Genomic DNA, 25,827 nt, shown 5'->3' on the forward strand with positions numbered 1-25,827 from the left:
GGATAGGGACTGCTTAGCAACCACAATTCCTAACCTATTCCTGTCAAAAGAGATGAAGAGTTGTATAGACTGCCTATGGCCTGATGTTCGCTCCAAGTTGAAGGCTAAGGCTCTCTTTGCAATCCAGACTGTGCAGAGCCCATTTACCCTGGTGCAAATAAGGCATGGGAAAAAAGGTGGGCAGGACGACTGACTGGTTAAGATGGAAATCTGTCACCACTTTCGGCAGGAACTTAGGGTGCGTGCACAGAACCACCCTATCGTGGAAGAACTTTGTGTAAGGTGGGTACATCACTAGGGCCTGAAGCTTGCTGACTCTGCACACTGAAGTGACTGCGACCAAAAAGATGACCTTCCTGGTCAGGTACTTAGGGTCACAAGTGTGCAGCGGCTCAAAAGGAGCTTTCATGAGCTGAGCCAACACCACATTGAGGTCCCAAGTCACAGCAGGAGGTCACAGGGGAGGCTTCAACTGCATTAGACCTTGTATAAAGCGACTCACTATGGGCTGCACAGAGATGGGCGAGCCATTAAACCTTGGTGGTAAGCACCGATAGCACTTAGGTGCACCCTAACGGAGCTGGTCTTTAAGCCAGTGTCTGAAAGGTGCAGGAGGTATACAAGCAGTTTCAGTGTGGAGCAGGAGAATGGATCCAAGCCGTGGGAGTTACACCACATGGAAAACATCCTCCACTTCATGCCATAAGACTTCCTAGTGGAAGGCTTCCTGGAAGCCACCAGGACCCAAGACACATCATCTGACAGGTCAAGGGGCTGTAGAATTAACCTTTCAACATCCAGGCCATCAGGGACAAGGCCCTGAGGTTGGGATGGCACAGCCTGCCCTGATCCTTCGTGATGGGATCTGGGGAAGTCCCCAGAGTGATCGGTTCCCAGAGGGAAAGATCCCGCAGGAGAGGGAACCAGATCTGCCTCGGGCAATGAGGGACTATGAAGATTATTGTCCCCCATCCTGTTGGAGCATTAGGAGAGTCTTGCAGAAGGATATGCTTACAGAAGGCCCTTGCCCCAGTGGCGGGCAAAGGTGTCTGAGGCTGGCTTGCTGTCTCCCCTACTGGTCGAACTTCCTGTTGTAGGGGGATGTGAAGAGATCTACGTCCGGGGTGCCACAGAGATGGAAGATCCGATCTGCCACCTCCTCATTCCGGGACCATTTGTGGGGTCGGAAGGCTTGACTCAGCCTGTCCGCCACCACATTCTCCGTCCCGGCTAGATACATAGCTCGGAGCACCATACCCTGGGACAGAGCCCGTGACCAAAACTGAACTGCCCTCCACATGACCAAAACTGATCTGCCCTCCACATGGGCACCCCACCCCCATTTGTAATGAGCACAATCTGGGCAGGGGGAAACTGAAAAGGAATCCCCTACTCCAAATTGGGCAGACTCTCCCACAATGACAAGTAGTCGGAGAGGCAGAGTAACACAGATGCGAATATGGAGGTCCTGGGTGATCTGCTGCCACTGGGTTCACAAGGTCCATTGAGCTCTGTGCATATGTAAGCGAGCAAAGTGGGTAACATGGACAATTGTGGCCATGTGACCCAGGAGCCGTAGCATGCGGTGAGCTGAGACCTGCCGGCTCCATAGGACCACTCCCATAAGGGATGCCACACGAGCACTCGATCACGGGGAAGAGAAGCTCTGGCTTGAGCAGTGTCCAACTCGGCACCGATGAAGCTCAACTGAGGCGACAGAACAAACTTGGACTTCGGGTAGTTGATAACAAATCCCAGGGACTCCAATACCCGAACAGTCAACTGCAGGGATCGTAGCACTCCCTCCTGGGTGATGCTTTTGACCAGCCAATTGTCCAGGTAGGGAAATACCTGCACCCCCAGTCTGCGGAGTTGTTCACCTACCATGGCTAGACACTTGGTGAAGACACCTGGGGCAGAGGCAAGGCCAAAGTGCAACACCCTGTACTGGAAATGCCACTTGCCCAAGACAAACCGGAAATACTTTCTGTGACCGTTGAAGATCTCGACGTGGGTGTATGTGTCTTTTATATAGAGGGTGCAAAACCAGTCTCTGCTTTGGAGGAGGGGAATCAGGGTGCCCAGAAAGACCTTCTTGAATTTTTCTCTTTTTAGAAACTTATCAAGGCTCTCAAGTCCAGAATAGGACGGATTCCCCTAGTTCGCTTTAGAATCAGGAAATACCGGGAATAGAACCCTCAACCCCCCCACTGCTGCAATGGAACGGGCTCGACTGCCCTGGCCGTTACAAGGGTGAAGAGCTCCATCAAAAGTATTTCCTGGTGCTAAGATCGACCTCAAAAGAGGGAGGGGGAGAGTCCGATGGGACATCCAGGAAGTTCAGCCGATACCGTCGATGAACAGAACCCACTGGTCCGAGGTGATGCTGGGCCAATGGTCCACAAAGAACCACAGCCGGAGGGTCTGGCATCATAGGCACAAGGTGGCTGGCTGGGGCACTGGCTGAGGTCTGGGGATCTGCTGCTTTCTAGGGAGGCCCCTAGAGCTCACGCGCTGGGAATGGGCATGAGAGGCAGGAGGATAGTATTTCCTCTGGCGATAAAAGGACCTCCTTGGATCTTGTTGAGAGGACTTCCTGGCCGAAGACGGTGGATCAGACATATTGGCAGAGAGATGCTGCAGGGTCTCATGGTGATCCTTCAAGTGAACCACAGTATCCCTCATCTTACCACCAAAGAGGGTTTTGCTAGTATACGGCAGGTCCGCAAGCTTCTCCTGAACTTCCAGCTGGAGATCAGAAGCTCAGAGCCAGGCATTCCTATGGGCACCAATTCCCGCAGCTGCTACTTTTGCCGTCATCTCAAAAACGTCATAGGTGGAGTGCACCCCAGGTTTGCCACATTCAAGGTCCTGCTGTACGACCGCCAAAAAATCATCTGCTGCTGCTTCTGAGGCAGGCACTCAGACAGGTCCTGACTCTGATTCCAGAGATTTCGAGAATATTGCTTCATGTACAGCTGGTAAGAGGCGATACGGGCAATCAGCATGACGCCCTGAAACACTTTCCTGTCCAGCACCCAGAGCCTTGTGTTCCCGTCCCAGAGGGCCAGAGGTATGGGTGCGAGAACACTTGGCCTTCTTAAGGGCAGACTCCACTACAACCGACTGGTGTGGGAGTTGATGGTTCTCAAACTCCAAAGTGTGTTGGACCAAGTAAATCACATCATCGGAAGCACAGAGATGGGGTGTTCCCAAATCCGAAGGAGCAACTCTTTAAAGATCTCATGGATGGGAACAGCCACCACCTTCTTCGGAGCATCCACAAACTGAAGATCCTCCAGCATTTTGTGTCTGGCATCCTCTTCCATTAGTAGTTGGAACAGAATGGTTTCTGCCATGGACTGCACAAACCCAGCAAAGGTTAAGTCCTCAGGTGGGGATTGGCGCCGTTCCTCTGGAGAAGATGGGTCTGAGGGAAGGTCACCGGAGTCATCAGAAGAAGACTTGGAGGTATCATCCCCTCATGGGTCGTAAGGTGTGTCATCATCGCTGAGATTGCCCGGAGATACCAGTAGAGAGCCCTTCCCAGGTCCCGCAGTTTGGGCGCCGAAGGCATTGAGGGCTCCAGAACCGGACCAGGCAACACTGGCCACAGAACCAAGGGCCTCGACCATGCCATGGGCTTCAAAGGGCCTTCCTCCTTGGAGGAACTCACAATGGAAATAGCACCAGGAGGAGGAGGCAATGGTGACAGCTGGAGCATCGATGGACCCCCGCACACTGACAGTGGCTGCATGGGGAGAACGCTGAGAAGGAAGTCAAGGTGCTCCTGTAGCATGGCCAATATAGAAGGCACAGGCTCTGGCACCAGTGGGGCCGGTGGCTCGATGCCCTGCATGGCTTGGACAACCGCCAGTTGCACCCTGCATTCCAACTCTTCTAGGAAATCTGCCAAAGACAGGATGGATGGAGGAGTGGGAGGCGTAACCGAATCTCCCCTGGAACCCAGAGGGAGATCTGTGCCCGGCACCAAAATCGGTGGGTAATGCCTGGGACTCCTGCCTCCAAAGCAGGATCGCTTTGGAGGATTCACAGCAGGTGCTGGTGCTGACCCGAGCCCGATGAAGACCAGTGGAGATGCTTCCTGGACTTCCCACGAAGGTCCCAGTGGAGGGGTGAACATCGAAGACTTGGTGTTCATTGTCTCCCCTTGGCCTTTCAGGGTCAATAGCCCTGACACCAGAGTCAAGGGTTCAGATTTATTCGATCCAAAGAGCAGAACTTCTCCATTTTATCCAGGCAGGCGCCCCGGCACTTGGGGCTCATCTGTTGTGAAAAAACTTCGTATAAGGCGGATACGACACCAGCGCTTGCAGCTCACCTACACTGCAAGCTGATGTGACTGCAACCAAGAAGATCATTTTCCATGAAAGGTACTTGAGATCACAAGAGCACAACCGCTCAAATGGAGGTTTCATGAGTTATGAAAGGACCACGTTGAAATCCCAGGAAACTGCTGGGGAGCAAGTAGGAGGCTTCAATTGAAGCAAACCTCTCATGAACTGGCTAACGAGCAGAAGGCAGAAAATTGGGTAACCATCCAAGCCTCGATGGTATTCCCTATGGCACTGAGGTGGACCCTCACTGACATGGGTTTGCAGACCGGACTAAGAGAGGGACAATAGGTAGTCCAGAAGTGCAGGAGAGAAGCAAGAGAAGGCATCCATACCGTGACCCTTGCACCAGAAAGAGAACAGTTTCCACTTCAGATTATAGGACTCCCTGGTGGAAGGTTTTCTGGACTCCAGAAGATCACTGGATACCCCCATCTGGTAGGCTGAGGGCCTCCATCACCTGATCAACATCCAAGCTGTGAGGGCCAGGGTCCACACATTGGGGTGATGGAGCCTGTCCTGGTCCTGGGTGATGAGGTCTGGCGCCGTTCCTAACCAAATTGGGGATTGTGCAGCTAGGTCTTGAAGGGTCGGGAACCACACCTGACAGGGCCAATAGGGAGTGATCAGGATCATGGAGCCTTGATCCTGCTGCAACTTCTGGAGTGTCTTGGATAAAAGCAGAAGGGGTGGGGAGGCGTACACAAGCCTGTCCCCCAATGGATCGAGAAAGCGTCAGCTATCAATCCTCTGCTCCTCCTGCCGAGGGAGCAAAACTAATGTAATTTCCTGTTTCCACGGAGGCAAAAAGGTTTATGTCCAGGGTTCCCCCAGCAGTGGAAGATGCTGTTTGCTACCTCCTGATTGGACCATTCAAGGAGCCTGAATGTCCGACTCAAGGTATCAGCCAGGATGTTGTCCACTCCCAGTAGGTACACCGCCTGGAGAGTGATACCATTCTTAATAGCCCATGTCCAGACCTGGACTGCCTTCTGGCAGAGGGGAAAAGACACGTTTCCTCCCTGCTTGTTCAGTACCACATGGCCACCTGATTGTTGGTTTGAACCAGAACTACCTTGTTCACAAGAATCTCTCGGAACACCCACAGGACATAGCGGACCGCTCATAGCTCCAAGAGGTTGATCTAGAGCCAAGCCTCCTGAACTGACCAAAGCCCTTGGGTGCGGTAACCCAGAACATGCGCTCCCCACCCCATCTGAGAAGCATCGATGGCGAATGTGGCTTGGGGCTGAGCATTCCAAAAGGGGCATCCCTGCTCTAGGTTTGCGGAGATTGTCTACTACTAAAGGGATTGCCGCAAGCTTTCGGCAACCATGATGCGGGCATGCATGTCTTGCAATGCCTGACACCACTGAGAGCGCAGCGTCCAATGCGCATGACGCATGTGTAGTTGAGCAAACGGGGTGACATGTACCATCACTGCCATATGGCCCAGCAGCTGAAGAAAATGGTGGGCAGAAACATATGCACAGCTGGAGACATTTCATACAAGAGCTGCTAAAGTCTCTGCCCTCTCCTGAGGTAGGTAGGCCCTCTCCTGGACAGTGTCCGGGTATGCTCCAATGAAGTCCAGCTGCATGGCCGGCTGAAGGTGGGACTTGGGATAGTTGATCAAGAATCCCAGGATTTCTAGTGTCGATCGCGAGGTGCATGGCACTCTGCGCCCCTTGATGGGAATTGCCTTTTATGAGCCATTCGTCGAGGTAGGGAAACACATGAATTCCCTGCCTTTGAAGATGGGCACAGACAGCTGCCATTTTGTGAAAACTCGGGGTGCAGTCGCCAGGCTAAAGGGCAGAACTCAGTACTGATAGTGGCGCCCGTAGACCAGAAATCTTAGGTACTGCCGATCTGCCTGAAAAATGGGGATATGAGTGTTCGCATCCTGAGGATCGAAGGAGCAGAGCCAGTCCCCCTCCCTGAGCAGGGGAATCAGGGTGCCCAGCGAGACCATCTTGAACTTTTCCTTCACCAAGAAGCGGTTTAAAGCTCTCATGTCCAGTATGGGCCTGAAGCCACCTGTTTTCTTGGGAATTAGGAAATACCTGGAGTAGGAATAGCCTAGTGGTTAGAGCAGTGGACTATGAACCAGGAGACCAGGGTTCGAGTCGGTGTCGGTGGAGGCCACCTGGAAGCCTCGGTTGGGTCAGAGGGAATGGCTTCCTCCACCCTCAACTGCTTCATGGGAGGCACCAAGGTCAGTGCCTTCTCATGGTCTGGTTTGGAAGAAGATGATCGATGTCGGTGCTTTTTGGACCGTCTTGACAATGACCACGGTCCTTGCCCGATGCCGATGGCGATGTTGAGGAGCCCAATCGGGAACAGGATGACAGGGACAGCAGTCAGTCCCCTGCACCGAGCTTGGTACCCGTAGGGCCGGGGCAGGAGAACCCAAAGGAGCCGAGGCTGAGGGCTCCTTACCAAGCAGGGTGGGGACTGGACCCAAAATTTTTCCATTTTGTCGAAACGGGCCTGACGACCTTAGGGGTCTTCTGGGCACAGAGGTTGCAGATGCGGACATCATGGGAAGCCCCCAGGCAGAGGCCACAGACCTCGTGTGGCTCCATGATGGACATAGTCCGAGGGCACTGAGGGCACTGGCAGAAGCCAGTAAATGCCATAGGAAAAAAAGCGTGACGCGCGGTCGATAGATACCAAGAGGAGACGCCGTCAGCGATTGACATCAATGACCCAAAAACTTATTGACTGGAGGCAGAGAAGGGTGAGGGACCCTACGCCACGTGTGGAAGGTGAAGAAAATCACTTTGCAGTCGCAAATATCAAAAAAGAAGCGCGAGCTCCAAAACCGCAAGGCGACAGCTCAGCGGAAAAGAAGAGACTGAGGAGGGACCCCGCGTGAATGCGTGGTTAGCAGTATGCTGGGCTTGCTCAGTGTGCCTGTTAAAGTTTCTAGAAACTTTGACAAAGGTTTTCCGTGCCGGGCTCCATCCTATGATGTCACCCATGCATGAGGACTACCATCCTGCTTGTTCTTGGAGAAAATAACATTGTGTAGATTTGTATTTTCAAGGCTGTATGCAAATTTCTTTTGTAGAAAACACTACTTGCACAAAAAGCAGATGCCAAATTCCACAGGTACAGAAATTTGAAAGGGAAAGAATGCCATGCTGACTCTCTTTGACTTTCCAGGGCAGGAAGCGGCTCTCCCTGGAGCTGTCTAAACTGATTATTAGATGTTCCCAGATGCACCACACCCTGGCCATCAGCATCTCTCCCAAACCCCAGTCAGCCCAAGGAACCAGCCCTTGGTCACCTGCCACTGTCCACAGGTGTGCCCCAATAAGGATTACATTCTTCAACAAATTTCACAAATGTACACAGAATGCTTTTCAAAAAGCTGGACATTGCTTTAACTTCGTTTCTCACCACACATCCGCCTTCCTTCCGTATCCTTCACCGCTGATCACCTCTGGGCTCATCCAGTAAGGGGTTCCTGTGACAGATTTAATTCCCGATCCAGACATGCAGATGGTCTGAATGCGTTTACTGGCACCAAAATCACCCAGCTTCACATTCCCAGCAGAATCTCTCAAAATATTGGCACCTGCGGCAGCAAAAGAAGAAAGAAAAAAAAAACCACACATCCATAATGCAATCTGTGCAAAACTGAATCCAGGCTGAAAGTCTCTTCTGCTGAGCACACATTCTACAAAACACGGAAACAGCCAGGCAGCATGCCAGCAACACAACACAGTCCCAAGGCTAAACTTTTTATCTTGCAAAATTCGCCTTCTTTGGATTCTCTCTCGCTTTCCGTTTTTTTGTAGAAGGTGAGAAGAGGGGGTTATTTGAAATGCCCGCTGTTTCTGTGACCTTAAGCATTTCTAAGAGGAGGGTGGAGGTGGTGGTGGGAAGGAGGCCACAGGGGCAGCAACAGAAATGGATTGGCCCCTGGGCGCTGGAGACTCTTGTTACCCCCACTGTGCAGCCGTAGAGATGGAAATACCCAAGCTTGGGACATTGTCCTTCACCTGCAGCTCTTCTCTCTTGCCACTGCTTCGTTTGAATTATATTTTTATGGACATGCTGACAAAGTACACAGCACTGGAAAAGGTCAGCTCGGAAGACCTCGCTATGAATGGGTGAGCTCGGATGGGCCCAGAGACCTCTCTCTGCCGCCATTTCCCACACTTCTAAAGACATTTTTATTACTCTTCATGCTGGGCATTCATTTTTGATGCTGGGACAAGTAATGAAAGCTCATTAATAAATAAATGATAACAGCAAGTTGAACTGGGCCCTGAAAAAAACTGGATTCTTTGCAGTTTGGGAAATTTTTTCTGGGCCCCACGTTAGAGATTATCCAAAGGTGACGCTGTAAGTTAGCATTCAAGGTCGCAGAAGTCCCTTGGTGACCGATATCTTTTTTTTTTTTTCAATTTAATATTTTTATTGAATTATAACATCTTTTCACAAATGCGATAATCAAGAATAGTAAAGAAGTTTAAATAACAAAAAAGGTAATTTCAGACATATCATATTACATAACATTCCTAGTCCACATCAAGGGTAGGAAGGGGGGTTCCCATTGCTATTGCATACCTTTATTCCTTATGCAGCCCTAAATCCTAACAAAACATTTTCTATTGTGGGGTTTTATCCCTTAAGAATCGTTCCAGGTGGGTAGGATCAGTAAAGATAAATTTATTAGTCTGAAAAGTTATTAGGCATTTGCAAGGAAATTTTAGAAAATAACTGGCCCCTATATCAAGAGCCTGTTTCCTCAAATTTAGGAATTGTTTCCTACGTGCTTGGGTAGCACGGGAGACATCTGGAAAGATTTGGACTTTATGCCCACAAAAATTAAGATCCTTGACCTGAAAATATTTAGAAAAAAAACTATCTTTATCTCTCTTTAAGGAAAAAGAGACTAACAATGTAGCTCTAGTATTTATGATATCCATGGAATCCTCCAAAAAAGTGGAGATCCCAGGACTGTTCAACATGTCCATCCCCTCCTCTTGTACCTGAGTAATCCTTCTACTAAGTAAATAATATAACCTTGATAGTATTGGTAGTTTATGATTCTCAAAGGATAAAATCTCCATAGCATATTTATTAAACAATTCACCTGCTGACAATAATCTAGTTTTGGGAAAATTTAACATTCTTAAATTGAATGACCTACATTCATTCTCCAATAGCTCAATCTGATTATGTAGCATTAGATTGTCTTTTATAAATGAGGTATTGGTAGCAGTAATAGTATTAACCTGTGGGCCCAACGTTTCAACCACTTGCTCTACTCTCATAACCCTATTATCAAGATCTTCAAATTTTGCCTTTACCTGAAGCGAGAATTCATGTGTTTGTACTACAGATCTAGTTAGTTTTTTATCTATTTTTGCTGACAATTTCCAAACATCAGAAAGAGTAACATTTTCTGGCTCTATATTACATTCATCAACTTCTTCAGTCAGTTCTGGTAATACCATTGGACAAGGCACTTTATCAGTACTTGCGGTTTCAGTTCTCCCTTCAGCATTTAAACCATACATCCTATTCCCTCCGGTGACACACCCTTCTAGATTCCCTAGGGGGTTCACCCGTGAGTTTTCGGATGTTAGAGTCTCTCCAATACCTTCCATCAAAGGTTGTAGGGGGGGTTGACTGGACCGGGGGCTCAAGGTAACCCCTAAAGAGGAGCTACCTGCAGAATCCCCCCGTACAATGGACTCATCCATATGAATTATATGGTTGTCCATTGGTCCTTTTCTTACGACTGGAGTTGTTGGTGAGGAGGTCCAGTTCTTTGACTTCCGTTTCCTTCCCATGGTAAACCTCTGTAAAACAAAAATTTACCAGGGGCGCGCCCCTTTGGCGCGCGGCTTTGGCTGCGCGCCGGCGGCTGTGCGCCGCAGGTGCCTGTTTTTATGGTGTTCCGGGTGCTCACGAGTGACGTCACCTGGGGGCGTGTCCACAGCCGCGTCCTCCTTTCCCTCGACGAGGAGATAGAATGTCTCTTTCTCTTTGCAGCGATTAGCACTCGCCTGGGACTCCTGCAATAGCCGGTATTCTCCTCCTTCCCCCGACTATTGCTCCACAGGTGCCTGTTTTTATGGTGTTCCGGGTGCTCACGAGTGACGTCACCTGGGGGCGTGTCCACAGCCGCGTCCTCCTTTCCCTCGACGAGGAGATAGAATGTCTCTTTCTCTTTGCAGCGATTAGCACTCGCCTGGGACTCCTGCAATAGCCGGTATTCTCCTCCTTCCCCCGACTATTGCTCCACAGGTGCCTGTTTTTATGGTGTTCCGGGTGCTCACGAGTGACGTCACCTGGGGGCGTGTCCACAGCCGCGTCCTCCTTTCCCTCGACGAGGAGATAGAATGTCTCTTTCTCTTTGCAGCGATTAGCACTCGCCTGGGACTCCTGCAATAGCCGGTATTCTCCTCCTTCCCCCCCCTTGGTGACCGATATCTGAAGAAGGGGACCAAATGTGATCTCCAAAGCTCATGCACATCATTCTCTGGATACCTTCTACTGGCCCAATCAGCAGAGAACCAAACTCCAACCAGATGCATTTATACATTTAGGCTCTTAGGATGGGGGAGGAGTGAAGTAAACCCGGCAGACTATAGAATGAGGACATCTACAGTTTCGAAGAAAACACGAAAACTGATCTTGATTTTCCCAGACTGGATTGGTGCTGTTTTCACTTAGCTCCAGAACCTTAAATATTTAGCTCTCTCTCATTCACTCCTTCATTTGGGGCAAGCACTGTCCCATTTCCAGACCTCTATCCTTTATGTGTCCTTTGCTCAGCTTATCCAGACACCCTGGGGTAACTTGTTTTGAAGCAATTTAGATTAAATCTGCACTTACAATTCAGAACTACATGGCTTGGGGGACTGGCATGCAAGGAGCCTTCCACCTCTAGGCTACTGCTCAAATCCAGCTCAGATCTGACAAGGAGTTCTTTGGCGACCTGTGAGATCCAAATTGGTGGTTTCTGTTCCATTTCCCAGGGCACAGCAGTTATCCCCATCACTATCACTGGCACTGCCAGACTTGCCACAAAGCCCAAGGACCCTCACCCGCCTGCAGAAGGCTCCTGACGGATACTGCTGGGAAGCCTTCACTGGGACCAGCCCTGCTGATCCTGTTTAGTGCAGAGACAGACTACTTCACGGGCCGATTCAGTAAAGTCCGCGGGAGAGCGGGCGAACGCCCACTCTCCCGGCATGCGCACAGGCTACTTGCCTGTGCGCGCGATACAGTATTTAAATAAGGCCTGGTGGTAGAAACGAGCAAAAGGAGGCGCTAGGGACACTAGCGCGTCCCTAGTGCCTCCTTTTTGACGAGTGGCGGCTGTCAGCGGGTTTGACAGCAGACGCTCAATTTTGCCGGCGTCGGTTCTCGAGCCTGCTGACAGCCACGGGCTCGGAAACCGGACGCCGGCAAAATTGAGCGTCCGGTTTTCGACCCGACAGCTGCCGGCCAACTTCAAAATTTTTTTTTTTTAAACTTTTTTTTTACTCTTCGGGACCTCCGACTTAATATCGCCATGATATTAAGTTGGAGGGTGCACAGAAAAGCAGTTTTTACTGCTTTTCTGTGCACTTTCCCAGTGCCGGAAGAAATTAGCTTCTACCTTTGGGTAGGCGCTAATTTCTGAAAGTAAAATGTGCGGCTTGGCTGCACATTTTACTTTCTGAATCGCGCGCGAATACCTAATAGGGCCATCAACATGCATTTGCATGTTGAGGGGCGCTATTAGGTTTGGCGGGTTGGACGCGCGCTTTCCGCCCCTTACTGAATAAGGGGTAAGGGAAAACGTGCGTCTGATGGCAGGTTAACAGTGCGCTCCGTCGGAGCGCACTGTACTGTATCGGCCTGTCAGTTTGTTCCTGCATCCATGGCTTGGGAATGAACCTCTGCCCTAGACGGGTGTAATTCTGCAGAACTTAATACTTCTTAAACCAACTCCAGAAACGAAAAGCATGGCAGACTTTTTCAGCTTAACATATCCAATGCCATGTACCTACCTTTAATGTCCCTGTGTACAATCATGTTACTGTGCAGGTAGGACACGCCCTGGAGAATCTGCCTGGTGTACCGCCGCGTGACATTTTCAGTCAGAGCACCATAGGCCTTCAGCTGGTCTTTTATTGAACCCTGGGGTAAAAAGCAAGAAATAACCAACGACATGGACCATCTCATGTACAGGACTGTTGGTATTGACAGGCAAAGACATGAACAGGGAATATTTTCAGAATCCTGTATCCTGGCAGTTTTGAGTCACCTAAGGTTTCACAACCAGCCATACCTGCCCAGGTAGAAGCCTCTAAGACGTACCTATCTGTGCAGGAAAGGCAGTCTGTGCTTTACAAAGAGTCTCTTAAACTGATTTCTGGATGCGAGTTCAAGGCATAGCTATGTCAGGACATAATTCCCTAATGATGCAAGTTAATAGTTGGGAAGCACCTGAGGGAAATTATTAGACTCTTTAGGGCTGTATGAGGTTGAAGTGAATGTCAGGTTGAAGGATTTTGCTTACATGAGCCATTTTAAAGTGTGGTTTAGGGTGATGGATGGTTTAGGCAAATTATTAATTCTATTATTATTATTGATTTGATAATTATATTTTTACTGAATCCATTCCCTAGTAAAAGTAGGATCTAGTTGATTTAGAAGTTTTGGAATTATGAATTGTACTTAATATTTTGCTTTTAATTTGTATTTAATATTTTTGTTATTATGAACTATATTTTATTGTTTTCTTATATGAATTGTATTTGTGATAGTGCATTTTACTCTATATTTGGGTATTCCCTTAGAATTTGATAAGATGGGATACAAGTTCAAATAGAGATGAAAAAATAGATAATGATGACATAAATATACCTAGATTAAAATTCAAACTTCATTGTATCAGAGCTCCAAGAAAGAATGGGGGTAACCTGCAAGGAGCAGTAGTTATAACCCCTAAACAGCAGGGCTGGTGCTTTCACTAGGCAACCTAGGTGGCAAAATCCCATCAGCCACTGGTGGAACCCATCCTGCCAGCAGCAGAAAGAGAGAGAGAGGTCCAGGGCTGCCAGCAGAGTCCAATCTGCCGGCAGCCAAGGAAGGAGGAGAAGCTCAGGGCCAATGCCACCAAAGAAGAGAGCATTGTGTTAAAGCTGCCACCAATAGGTACGTTGTTTTTTTTTTTTTTGGGGGGGGGGGGGAGAGAAATGGGAGGCAAGCTTGGGGATTTGCCTATGGCACTTAACACCCTTGCACCAACCCTGCCAAACTGCAATGTAAGATTGCATCAGAGCTCCAGGAAAGCATGGGGAGGCCAATACTGTGAAGGACTTTGGCCATGCTTGAGACAGACATGAGACCCAAGGGGGAAGTTGTAGGCTTGCATCTGGGAATTTTATTTACTCATCTACCAGAAGAGGATGAATCTCATTCGGACAGATTTGCTAAGCCATTTAGGTATTTATCCACCATCATTTACTATGTTACAATGAACCAAAGAGCCTTAGAGTAGGACTCAAGTATCACACTGCTATTTCTTGCTTTTTCTATAGGTTTTCTGGAATGGACAGACAGGGCACTGATATTTCCCTGTAGCCCATTGTAGGCAGGCTTAAACAGTTAGGCAATGTGTGCGGAAAGTGATAAGTGAGATGACATAAGAGCCACTGTCACTGAAAATGGTAAAGTTAAAAAATACATTTTCTATAATTTTATGATGCTCCTGCAATAGTGCCTATGTCCAGCAGCTACACGTAGATGTCCCAAACTGAAAGTCAGGGCCTGACTCTGCAGTGTCATGGGACATAGGAACTAAGTGACTCTCGTCTTGGTGTATAACGGGGTAGATTCTCAGAATAGTGTATCCAGCTGAGCACACAGTGGCGATGGTAAAATGCATCTCAGTAAACAGTATTTTCACGAGTTGGCAACCTTTACTACAAAGGGAACTACAGCATCTATAAAACACTTTTAAAAATCTCCTCTCCCCCCTGTAAAACAAAACTCACAATCGGGGTTTTGTGTTTATTTTTTTTTTAATTGCTGCTTCAGCTGCTGGTTGCAGTATCCACTCTGCAGCCAAACCCTACCCTTACATAAACCTATGTTTAACAGACTACAAAGCACACCCTGCCTGCCTGCTGAGTGCCACAACAGTACGGCGACACAGGTACAGCAAGTCACTCTTCAGTCAAGGGAACATGCTGCTGAAGAAAGAAAACAGTGTTTCTTGCTTCCTTATGATTTTGGATGATGCTAAAAACTGAACGGCACAACCAAGCTACTGAGAAATAGACTTAGAAGACCAAACACAGACCCTGGTTTAAAAAAATGTGAGCAAAAAAATGTATGTGCTAAACTTCAGTGCGCATTTTCTTTACTCATGCTCAAAAGAAATAATAAATAAAAGAGAGCTAATTCCTGATGAGGTATGCTAATGAATTGGGAGTTTAATTAAAAAAAAAAAAATCATGCTAGGCCAAAATGTGTGCATCAAACTATGCTTAGCATGCACAAAACATGAGAGAAGCGTAAAACATTTTCCACAAAGAAGTTTACGATCCCCTCAGGAAGCTCTTTTGGAATTACCATCTGTAAAAGAGGCTCGATTAATGGATAGCAGACTAAAAGCTTTCTCTTTTGTTGCCAAAAGAAGTTCTCTCAATCAAGATTATTTGAACTTCCATACACCTTCTAAGCCTTGGTCATGCACCCTTGCATTTAGCTGAATGATTCGAGGTGATATGGTTACCTGGACTGTGTATTTATTCATCATTTATTATTTCTATATATTTGGTAGTCCACCTTTTCCCCCCCAAAGTCGGTCTCAATGCAGATTACAACAAATTTAAATCAACAAAGACAACTGCACAGCTTACAATCAGAAGACACAACTGGAGTAGTATTGGGAACTAGTCTAGGGAACCTATTTTTCATACAACTTGCAGTTCCCTATTTGTCCCTGTTGTGTATAACAAAGCTCCTGGTTAGGGGTTCAAGAAGTTAGGCCAAAGGGATGAGGGTCTCCGAGGGAAAGGTCTGGATAAAAAGCCATGCCTTAGCCTTTTCCCTGAATTTAAGGTAGCGTGGCTCCAGGCTTCTGTGCGTAGCGACTGAAAGCTTGGCGTTTTGTGCAGGATAATCTGGCGGCAGTCAGAGGAGGAGAGGAAAGAAGGGCCATTTGCGAGCTCCTCTGCTGACAGGGAAATATCTATAGTACCGAAATTGAATCTGCTTTGAAGCACCTGAAAGGCAGAATAGAAACTAAATAAATAATAATAATAAAAAAAGAATCTGAGTTCCCTTGAGGGCATATATGGTGGAGAGAAGTTGTGAGAAGTGATCAGGGGCCGGTTTGTTCATGTTTTGAAGTCAAAGCAGAGAGAATTTTAACTTTTATCCTGATTTCAACTGAAAGCCACTGAAGATAAGGACTAGGCTCGATATGAACAGTTGCTTTTGTACCCACCATAATTCTAGCGGCAGTATTTTATAGGAGCTGGAGGCCCTTCATAATGTACTGAGAGATGCCTCTGAATAGGGAACTGCAGTAATTGATATGGCTGATTAACGCATGTATTACAATAGCAGGATTGTGTTTATCAAGGAAATGATGGAGCTGGCAGATCTCACGCACATACATGAAGGTGGACCCTACCACTTTAGAGATGTGGGGTTCCATTGTGAGGTTTTGGTCAAGTTGAACTAGGCTTTGTATTGACTCTTTAGACCAGCGGTTCTCAACCAGTGTGTCGCCAAGCACCAGCAGGTGTACCTGGTCACCCGCTCTTCCCTCCCTCTCCTCACCCCAACGAAAACTGCTGCTGTTCCTGCCCGTGCTGTCAGCACTTTCAAGCCCAGAGTGGAATGGCAGCAGTGTTTGTGGAAGCCGGCAACAGCAGCATGGCCTTTTCTTCTTCCCGCCCCTGTGGCCCGGAAGAGGAAGTGATGTTTACCAGGCACACGGGAAGAAGAAAGGGCCACGCTGCTGCTGCTGCTGCAGAAATCATGTCCCAATGCTCCCAAGATTCTCCCCCAGCCTCGCAGTGGTAAGAAGGCAGCACTCAGCTGTTTGCCTGTGCTGCGATCATCACGGCGCAGAGCAGTCAGCTGAGAATGTGGCCAAGGCGATTTCCTGCTGCGCGGGCTGTTTGGGAAATCCGTCGATTAACTGCCTCGGGTCTGCGGCGTTTAACTTTTTTTTTATATGGCCCCCTGCTCCAGACGTACAGGTCCCGCTGATATCATCACTGACATCAGCAGGATTGTGGCCTAAATCGTAAGGCTCCCATTGCCATCTGCAGCTCCCCTCTCTCCTCATGGTGGCACTAGGCTCAGAGACTCACGACTGCGGCCAAGTTCATTGTGGGAGAGCTGGCAGCTATAGTGGCTCGACATGCAGCTGTCTGTTCCAGCCTTCCCCTCGGGAACACTTCCTGCCGCCTCTTCTCGGGCTGTGAGCAACTGGCTCCTGCAGATCAAAATGCAGCCTCTTCATACTGTAGAGAGCCTGTCATTGCTTCCCAAGGCTCTGCACATCCACGGCCTACAGCCGCTATTCTCAGCCCCTCCTCCCTGCACCCTCTGTACCAAGGGAACTTCCCCGGCTCCTGCAGCCTTTCCGCTCTTGGCCACTCACCCGTGCAACCAACAATGGCCCACAGAGAGAGATGGTCATTGACTCCCGCAGCCCTTGCACATCACGGCTACCCAACGGATTTCCCAAACAGCTGCATGGCAGGAAATCCCCGGGGCCACATTCTCAGCTGACTGATCTGTGCTGCAATGATCACAGCACGGGCAAACAGCTGAGTGCTGCCTTCTTATCACTGCGGGGCCGGGAGAGTTACTCCTGCTGCAGTTCCTAGCCTGTCACGACTTCTTTAATAGCAGAATACCGGCTACATTGTGCTATAGCTGCCATGTGGGGTGGGGGTGAGTGAGTGAGACAGAGAGTGAGCCAGCATGTGTGTAAGTGTGTGAGAGAATGTGTGTAATTGAGACTGTGTGCAAGAGAGAAAAAAATGTGTGAAAGCAAGAGACTGGTCAGGGAGGTGACTGGTATATGTATGAGAGAACGAGATCGGTCAGGGGTGTGACTGGTATGTGTGAGAGAAAGAGAAATTGGTCAGGGAGATGACTGGTGTGTGTATGTATGTGTGAGAGAGAAAGATTGGTCAGGGAGGTGACTGGTGTGTGAGAAAGAGAGGTCAGGGAGGTGACTTTGTGTGTGTGTGTGTGTGGCAGAAAGATGACTGGTGTGTGAGTGGCAGAAAGTGTGTATGTGTGAGACAGACTAGTCATGGACCCTAAGGAAGAGGAGCATCAGAACAGGGCTTCAGCAGCCATTGCTGCTTCTGGTGTGTGCTAAGGCCTACAAGGGAAAGGAGTAGGAGAGTTGCCGGAGAGGGTAAGTAAAGATGGCTTTTTATCTTTCTTGATTGACTGCCATTTTAATTATTGGGTATTATGTAATGTGTCTGCTGTTTGAAATATTTTATTGGTGTTTAGGGAATTTTTAATAGTTTTGTAAGTTTTTAATGATCAGTTGTTATTCTATTTTTTAGCTGTTTTGAAATATTTATTATATTTATTATTCTAGTTTTAGAATTATTATTTTATATTACTTGAGAAATGTATAAATAGTAATGTGGAGACAAAAACTGAACTGGAAACAGCAAGAAGCCAGACTGAGTGTATGCAGTGCAACAATGGAAAAACAAAATCATTAACTTGACGGTCACTTTATTCTGTATTTGGTGAGGGTCTATCTGTGTTCTGCATGTGTGACCCAGGTAAAGGTGTTCTGCAAGCTTGTAGTTTCTGTGTAGGGATCTATAGCAGCTTGGCTTGTTCTGTTTTCCTCATAGGAGGTATATTGGTGATTAGGGCATGGTTAAATATTTGTAGTCTTGCCTTTTCATAGCTGGGTTGTTACTATTTGAATGAGTTCCATAATGCAGGTGTAACTTTTTGCTTATTAGTTTGTGCACATTAATGCAGATCCTGGGAGTCTACTAGGTGCTATATTTGTTTCCATTTCTTCAGTTTTGTACTGCATGCAGAGCGGCTTTTTTGGATCTCCATTCCAGTTTGTCTCCATATTTGTAATTTGCGGTCTTTCTGTATATACTTGGTGAAGGTTGATTGTATGTGTGTGTGACCGAGGTGAAGTATTTTACTAGCATGTAGGCATTTGTATCAATATTATTTGTTGTGTTTTCTCAATAGGACATGTATTGGTGGTAAATTACTGTTGTTTTCATAAGGAGGGCTATTGTGCATAAAAACTGTTTATGTTGCCGTTACTGAGATGACACCAGAAATATCTTTTTTGCATGGTAAATTGAAAGGGAAATGTCCTAGTTCTGTTCTGCACCCATTGTTGGGGGTCAAGGCGGTTCCTGTAGATACAGAGTATATATTTACATCTAGCCCCATGATGGTCATGTGTTCAGTGTGTCACGCATGTGAGAACCATCTGTCAGGTGTGTCCCCACAGAAAAATGGTTGAGAACCACTGCTTTAGACTATAAAGGGATATCAACTAGTGAGGGAGGAGACTGTAGGGGATGACCTTGGCGGCTGAGCCAGAGTTCAGATTTTGAGGGGTTTAATCTGAGTTTTTGTTTGCTAAGCCATTGGGCTACCACTGTTAGGCAGTTATTGAGAATGATAATGGAAGAGGTTTAGTCAGATTTCAGTCTAATGCAGAATTGGATGCTATCTGTAAATATATGGCATTTGATGTTGAAAGACTGGATGAGGTCGCAGTTTGGACGCCTGTAGATGTTGAACAGTAACAGGGAGAAGACTGAGTCCTCGGGCATTCCACAGGTCAGCTCTCTGGGACAGGATGTTTGTTGGCTCACTTAACTGATTGTCTTCTGTTGAAAAGGAATGATTCAAACCACGTTAGGGCTGTGCCATTGATGCCAATGTCCTTTAAGTGTTGAATCAAGAGATTGTGGTCAAAGATATCGACAGCAGCCAAGAGATCAAGTAGACCAAGGAAGGAGTTGCCACCTTGGTCCAGATAAAGGTGGATACTGTCCCATGGCCTTTTCCTAAAGCCGAATTGGGACTTGTGAAGAATATTGTACTCATCTAGGAAATCTTAAGAGTTAGAGATAAACTACTTTTTCCACCACCTTGGACAAGAATGGGAGGGTGGAGACTGGATGAAAGTTGTCGATTATTTTATGAACAGCACTAGGTTTCTTTAGGATAGGTTTGATAACAGCCTTTTTGAGTGAGCAAGGTAATGAGCCTTGGATATGAATGGCATTTATTATGTTGGTTAGCTAGGGGACTAGGTTGTGTTTCAGGATGCAGATGAATCTGGGAGGGATAGGATCTAATGAGCTCATGGACTGACAGATTCGATGGAGGATCTTTTCCCCTCTTGTGGACAGACTGTCCTGAAGTTGGACAACAGATAAAGTCTGGAGGGAGTTGAATACAGTTTACCTGGATAGGAGGGGTGGGGGGGGGGTAATTGTATTTTGGGGTGATTGAGGTGGATAGGTGGGGGAGGTGCAGGGATTTAAAAGAGGAGCCAACAGCTTGTATTGTTTCCATGAAGAATTTGGTGAAGTTTTCAGCTATATTACTCTTTGTGGTGGTGGAAGGCATTTGGGTTTCAGGACACTATTAGTTAGTTCTATCTGGTTTGGATTTTATGATTTATTGTATTGTACTGTTTTAAGTTAGTGAATATATGGATTATTATTCAATTATGTGTTATATATTCACCCAGAGCCCTTGTCGAAGGGTGGTTTACAAATGTGATAAATACGTAAATAATTTTTATGTGCATAAAACACAATTTGTGCCCAAAGCATTTCTCTACATAAAAATATGATTTATGTGCATAAAACATGATTTATGCAGAGAGAAATGCTTTCTGCATAAATCATATTTATATGCAATAATCCCAAATAGAGGATCCCCGCACCACCAGCTCCAGGTTCAACTCCATATAATAACACTTAACCCCAGGAACTTTACTTCCTTTCTTACCTGGAGTTAAAGTTCCAGCATTAAGAACACAATTTAAACCTACACAGTTCTCTGCATTGGAGATTAATAGCCAATGCCTTGAATATTATCACATTAGTAGTTTTTGTGAGCACATTTTTTTGTGCGCCTAATTCCTTGTTAAATCAGGACGACAGCTCTATGCACAAAAATATACGCACAAATGTATGCTAACGTGTGCACAATCAAGCACCCTTTATTACATAGGGGCCATAATAAATATAACTGCTGAGAAAAGGGGAGTTAAAGCACTTTGTCCAGCTAAGTTTGAACTTAGCTGGACAAATTGCAGGATTTAAATATCCCACCAGTTTGACTGCCTTTGACAAAGCTGGATAAGTTGTTAGCTTATCCAGCTATGTCAGGAGTGGTCTGGAGGTGTTCTGGGGCAGAGTGGCATTATCCAGCTAACTTGGGGGGTCATTTATCAAATCTTGTTAAGGCTCTAATGCCATAACACATGCAATAAATAACACATTGCGAGATGTGTATGCAAATTTGAAAAGTTTAGTCAAGTGGGAGGAGTTTGGGAGGAATAAATGAAAATGAGGGGTGCTTAACGTTGCGTGCAATAACATAAAGCATGCTATCGCGGGATTTAACACTGGAAATAACTACACTTTTTTTTCCCCAGCGTTATGTCTGCGATAGCTGTGCGTTACAGCCGAAATGGGATTTATCGCAAATCCCGTTTCAGGAAGGGAGAGGGAGAGAGAGCCTCTGGGGAGGCACACATATTAGTCCACTTTTTATGCCACGTAAGAGGGGGCATTCTGAACTCGGGGTGCTGTTTTGGGGGGCAGTTTTATTTGCAGTCAGAGGTACGAACAGCACAGTTACGATCAGTAAAGATTTTATGTGATTTGGAGTGATGAAAGTTACAAAAAGATTAGATTTGTACAATGTATTTTCGACCTAGCTTGATGCACTCTCTGCCTAGCTGCTATCAAGCTAGGTTGAGAGTACAATGTACAAATCTCATCTTTGTGTATCTGTCATGACTCCAAATCACATCAAATGTTCACTGTGATCTTCTGTTCTGTTCGTACCACTGACTGTGCATGTAAAACTGCCCCACCAAAACCTAACCTCGAGTTACTAGTTGCCCCTCTTACAGTAGTATAAATAGTTTACTTATATGAGAGCCTTATAAAGAGTCTCTCTCTGAAAAATTAGCCTAACCACACCCATTTTTTTTTCGTGGGCACTATTTTCGCAAAAATTATAGCAAAATGATAAATCTAGGCCTCAGCTGGAAAAATTTTAGGATTGCCAGAGAGCAGTCCTAAAGTTAGCCAGATAAATGATTCCTGCCAATTTTACCAGCCATCCAGAGGCTGAAAATGGACCCCATAATACTTACAAAACAAATAAGAAAAGAATTGCACCCAAGGTCTGAATCGAGTCAGTTACATGCAAGGTTAAAGCACCGGCCTTCTGTCCATGGCCTGCATCCAACTTACCCCAGGCATGTATTCTACAAAGATGGAGAGCTTTCTGTCCGCGGGGTCTCGCAGGCAGCCATAATAATGCACTATTCTGTCATGGCGGAGGTTCTTCAGCAGCTGTATTTCACATTCCAAGGCGTTCACCTCCTTTAGTTAAAAAAGGCAAGAAAAAAAAAAGTAGAAAAACATTGCAGAAAATGCCTGCTATAAGACACCTGATGGCTTCTAGAAAATCAACCTTGGCATCATTCAATCATTTGAAAATAAAGCACTGAGTTAGTGGGAGCCCATGCTGGCACGGTACGAGGGCAGCTTTGTCAGGCTTCAAGTTCTGACAGAATTTTCCATGGGGCAGAATCCAATACATTCTAGGAGAATTGCCAAGCTGGTACCGGCTGTAAGGGGAGAGCTGGGTAAGCATTGGGGGGTTTTTTCTGGTAGTTTTTTTGCCTTCTTCTGGATTACCATTGGGAAATCGGAAAAAGGTAATGTAAGTAATTATGGGATAAAGCCTTGAGGAGGCAATTTGCACAACTGAGAGGCCAATATTTTAAAAACTGTCCAACAAATAACTAATCCAGCCAAGATTGGCCAAATACGTTATCCTGCATATTTAGTGGAATAAATGTTCCACTGGAAATCCCCAAATAAAGTTAGTTATCTGGTTAGCTTCAGCAGGATAACTTTAAATATAACTGGCCATCTTTTAAATACTGCTGATTAGGTTTAAAGTTATCCAGCCTCACGTGGCTGGATAATTTGAGACTTAACTGGCTATATTAAAAAAAATATTCAGCTGGTTAAGTGGTTTGGTTGGTGGGCAGGGAAGAAGTGAGGCATGGGTTTGTGGTCCGATTCCCTTAGCCTCACTCAGTGGGTAATTTTCAAAAGAATTTACACACTCAAAACTGGAGTTTACACACTCAAAACTGGAATTTACACACTTAAAACTGGAATTTACAAGCTAAAAACTGGAATTTACAAGCTTAAAACTGGAATTTACACGCTTAAAACTGAATAGGTGGGCTTTTGAAAATTGCTACAATATATGCTTTTGAATTGTCACTAGGTTTTATCAACCCTGAGTGCACTTAACATGAGTGAATGGGTTCTGGAAACTGCTAGGATGGTGTGCTACATTTACACACGTAACGCCTTTGAGAATTACTCTTCGGTGTTTAAAAGGGCTGAGGCCCGTCCACCCCCTCCTTGGTTAGATTTTAAAAGATTCCAAGTGCTGTATCACTTGGCGACATCTCCCTGCCGATTTAGAAAGAATGCCGCCTCCTTCCCTCCCACCCCCCGCCTGATATGCTTGAGCACGAGCCCGGCTGCCTGCAGCATCGCTGTGTGTTTGGTCGCTTGCGCTCGCAGTGCGGCTGTCACAGCAACGCTGCCCGTGGCCAGGATAGCTTGGAGCACACCGCGATCCTGGCATAAGGGTGTTTAACGGAACCCAGTGAGTGGGGGCGGGGCACTCTCTTCCAAATGGGCGGGACCGGAGAGGGGGCGGGAAGAAGTCGCAGACTGGCGCATCTGTATTTTAAAAAAAAATCTAACCATGGAGAGGTCTGCTGGGGGGGTGGTGGAGAGGAGAAGCTCGGCTGCTCTTTTAAACAGTGAGTGGGGGTTGAGAATTGGTCCACAGGCCCATGCCTTACTTTTTATTTTCCCCAACACTCAGCCACTTAAGAGGCCAAAATTCAGTTTGGACTTATCAGGCTAAGTGGCGCTATTTCAATATTTGGCTGCGTTCAGCGGCCACCATTTATCCGGAAAACTGCTTTTCTGGACTTCTTCAGTGAACAAAAAAAAAAAAAAAACCCCTCGGCAGACCGCCGAGTTATGAAGACCGAGGCTGGTAAACTCGGATTCAGTTTTCATAGCCGGCCGTGTGCCAGTAATGAAAAACGGACGCCGATAGGTCATCATAACCGGCAGCCGCCGCGGGGGTCGCATTAGTAAGGAGGCGTTAAGGTCGCGCGAGTTATCCCCCTAAATGGCTTTGAATACTGATCTCTGCGCATTTTGATGCAAAGCTCGCAACCCGTTCTTGAAAACGGTTAAGCAGGAGCATGCTTTCCAAGGATAAAGCAGCCGCAGAGATTTGCGCCTTCTTTTTTCACGGATACTCTTCCTGGTCAAAATCCAGAACTAGGCCTGTAGCTGCATATCCCCCCCCCCCTGCCCCCCCCGCCGGGAAAGGCTCAGCTCAACGCGGGTAAAAGCAGGGCCTCTTGTGGCACCACCTAGGCACTTTCACCCTCACGCAGGGCGGGCAACTTTCAAAAACGCCCTTTTCCCTGGCTCTACCGGCCACTCTTGCTTATCCGGCAAACTGGAGCCCCCCCCCCCCCTTCACAAGCTTTGATCTGCACTCAGTTTTTAATTTTTCCTGTCAACTGAGATTTCTTCTCGTCTTTGTCGTGAACCGACAGCGCACTGGCCCTGCTGGCCTAATGCGATCTGGCACACGTGGCCATTAAAGATCGGATGGAATGATTCGGTTGTATTTGGTTTTAGCAAGTTGGCCGTTCATGAGCACGCCCTTTGGCATCCCATACTCCATCCATGGGGGCAGGTTCTCCGCTACTTTGTCCTCCCCCTCACAGAAAAAAAAAAAAGGTTATTCAGATGTTCTTTGTAACTAGCGACACCACGCAAGAGTCTTCGACTACTTTCTTTTGGAACCAAATTTCCTCAGCCCCTGTTGTGCAGGCATGGCTTGTGATAAAAGAATGGTGAAGAGGCAGTGAAACACTTTTTGAAACGTCACACAAGAGAGCATTATTCTTATTCTCCTAAGGTTTTTGATCATAAGTAGCTTTATAATTACAAACGAGTATTCTATAGCATCCTTGCTTCAGTTTTGTGCTTTGTTTTTGCTAGATGGCAGACGCCACAGAAAGGGAAAAAATGCTGTATTAGCTGAAAAGTAGTGGGCTACGGTATTACAGAAGTTATGTTTGCCATACAGTGCCAGTGTCATGCTGGCACTGTAACCAGTGCAGGCCCATAGATAACATTTGCTTATAAAGCAAGGATTAATTTACATGCAGAGCAAAAGAAAATTAACATATGGCCATTCGGATTAAGTGTTTATAGTAAAATGCTGTGTTACAATTATGTAACTTAGTTTAGGGGATGGAAATATACAAGTGTAAATCCTATATAATGTCTTATTATCAATAAAATCATTTGAGAGATAATTTTATACTAGTGCTTTGCGTAACGCTCTGTCTCTCTTCTCTCTCTATAAGGTATATCTTATAATTATATTTGTAGCAATTAATAAAAAAAAAAGATTTTTTTCTACACTGCTGTTGGCTTTAGAGTTTACTCATTGATCCACATCACTCCTCCCCAAAAGACTAGAAATCTGCACCATGAAATTAAAAATTTGGCAAGTCATTAAAATCATAGGAGAAGGCCAACTTGGAGAATAAAAACACATTAAGAGGCAAAGCAATAAGATTAATAAAAAAAAGAATTCTGTAAATTCTGCTCATTTATGGTGCATTGAAATTGCCGTCACAGAAAGCACTGCTGTGCCAGGCATCTCTGCTTGCTCACCTTGCTCGTCTCCTGGCTCTCCGGATCAAAGGGCACCTGCTTCACTGCCAATTCTCTGCCGGTGTCCACGTCATAGCACAAGTACACCTCTCCGAATGCACCTCGCCCCAGCAGCTTGCCCAACCGCCAGTTCACAGGAGCCTGTGGGGCTGAGGCAGGAACAGAAGATATTTCAGTAACACTCCCCCAAAGTTTAGGCCATCTCTGCATGACCATCAAAAATCTAGCGGTGGAGTAATAATGATGAGTTTAGCATTGCAACTGTGCTTCTGATCTTGCCCACTCCCCAAACCCCCAGAAATCAATATGCTGAATTTAAATTTTACCTAATTAAAAACACATACCAATTCTTGTTGAGATTATATATTCGGGAAGCCTGGCTAAGATGTAGTGTTGGCATC

The 25,827-nt window shown here is 46.6% G+C and overlaps 1 protein-coding gene across 3 annotated transcripts in view; it reads right to left on the reverse strand.

The window, feature by feature from the left end:
* LOC115084066 (mitogen-activated protein kinase kinase kinase 3-like) overlaps positions 1-25,827 on the reverse strand; it is a 265,505-nt gene that overhangs the window by 8,132 nt on the left and 231,546 nt on the right. For all 3 annotated transcript variants that reach the window (XM_029588374.1, XM_029588373.1, XM_029588375.1), the window contains 4 exons: positions 25,427-25,575; positions 21,869-22,000; positions 12,383-12,512; positions 7,764-7,941 (listed from right to left, as the gene is read on the reverse strand). In XM_029588374.1, coding sequence (XP_029444234.1) covers positions 7,764-7,941; positions 12,383-12,512; positions 21,869-22,000; positions 25,427-25,575 — 589 coding nt within the window. The remainder of the gene's footprint in view (positions 1-7,763; positions 7,942-12,382; positions 12,513-21,868; positions 22,001-25,426; positions 25,576-25,827) is intronic.

Source organism: Rhinatrema bivittatum, chromosome 2 (genome assembly GCF_901001135.1).
Source record: "Rhinatrema bivittatum chromosome 2, aRhiBiv1.1, whole genome shotgun sequence".
In the NCBI taxonomy this organism is placed as follows: Eukaryota; Metazoa; Chordata; class Amphibia; order Gymnophiona; family Rhinatrematidae; genus Rhinatrema; species Rhinatrema bivittatum.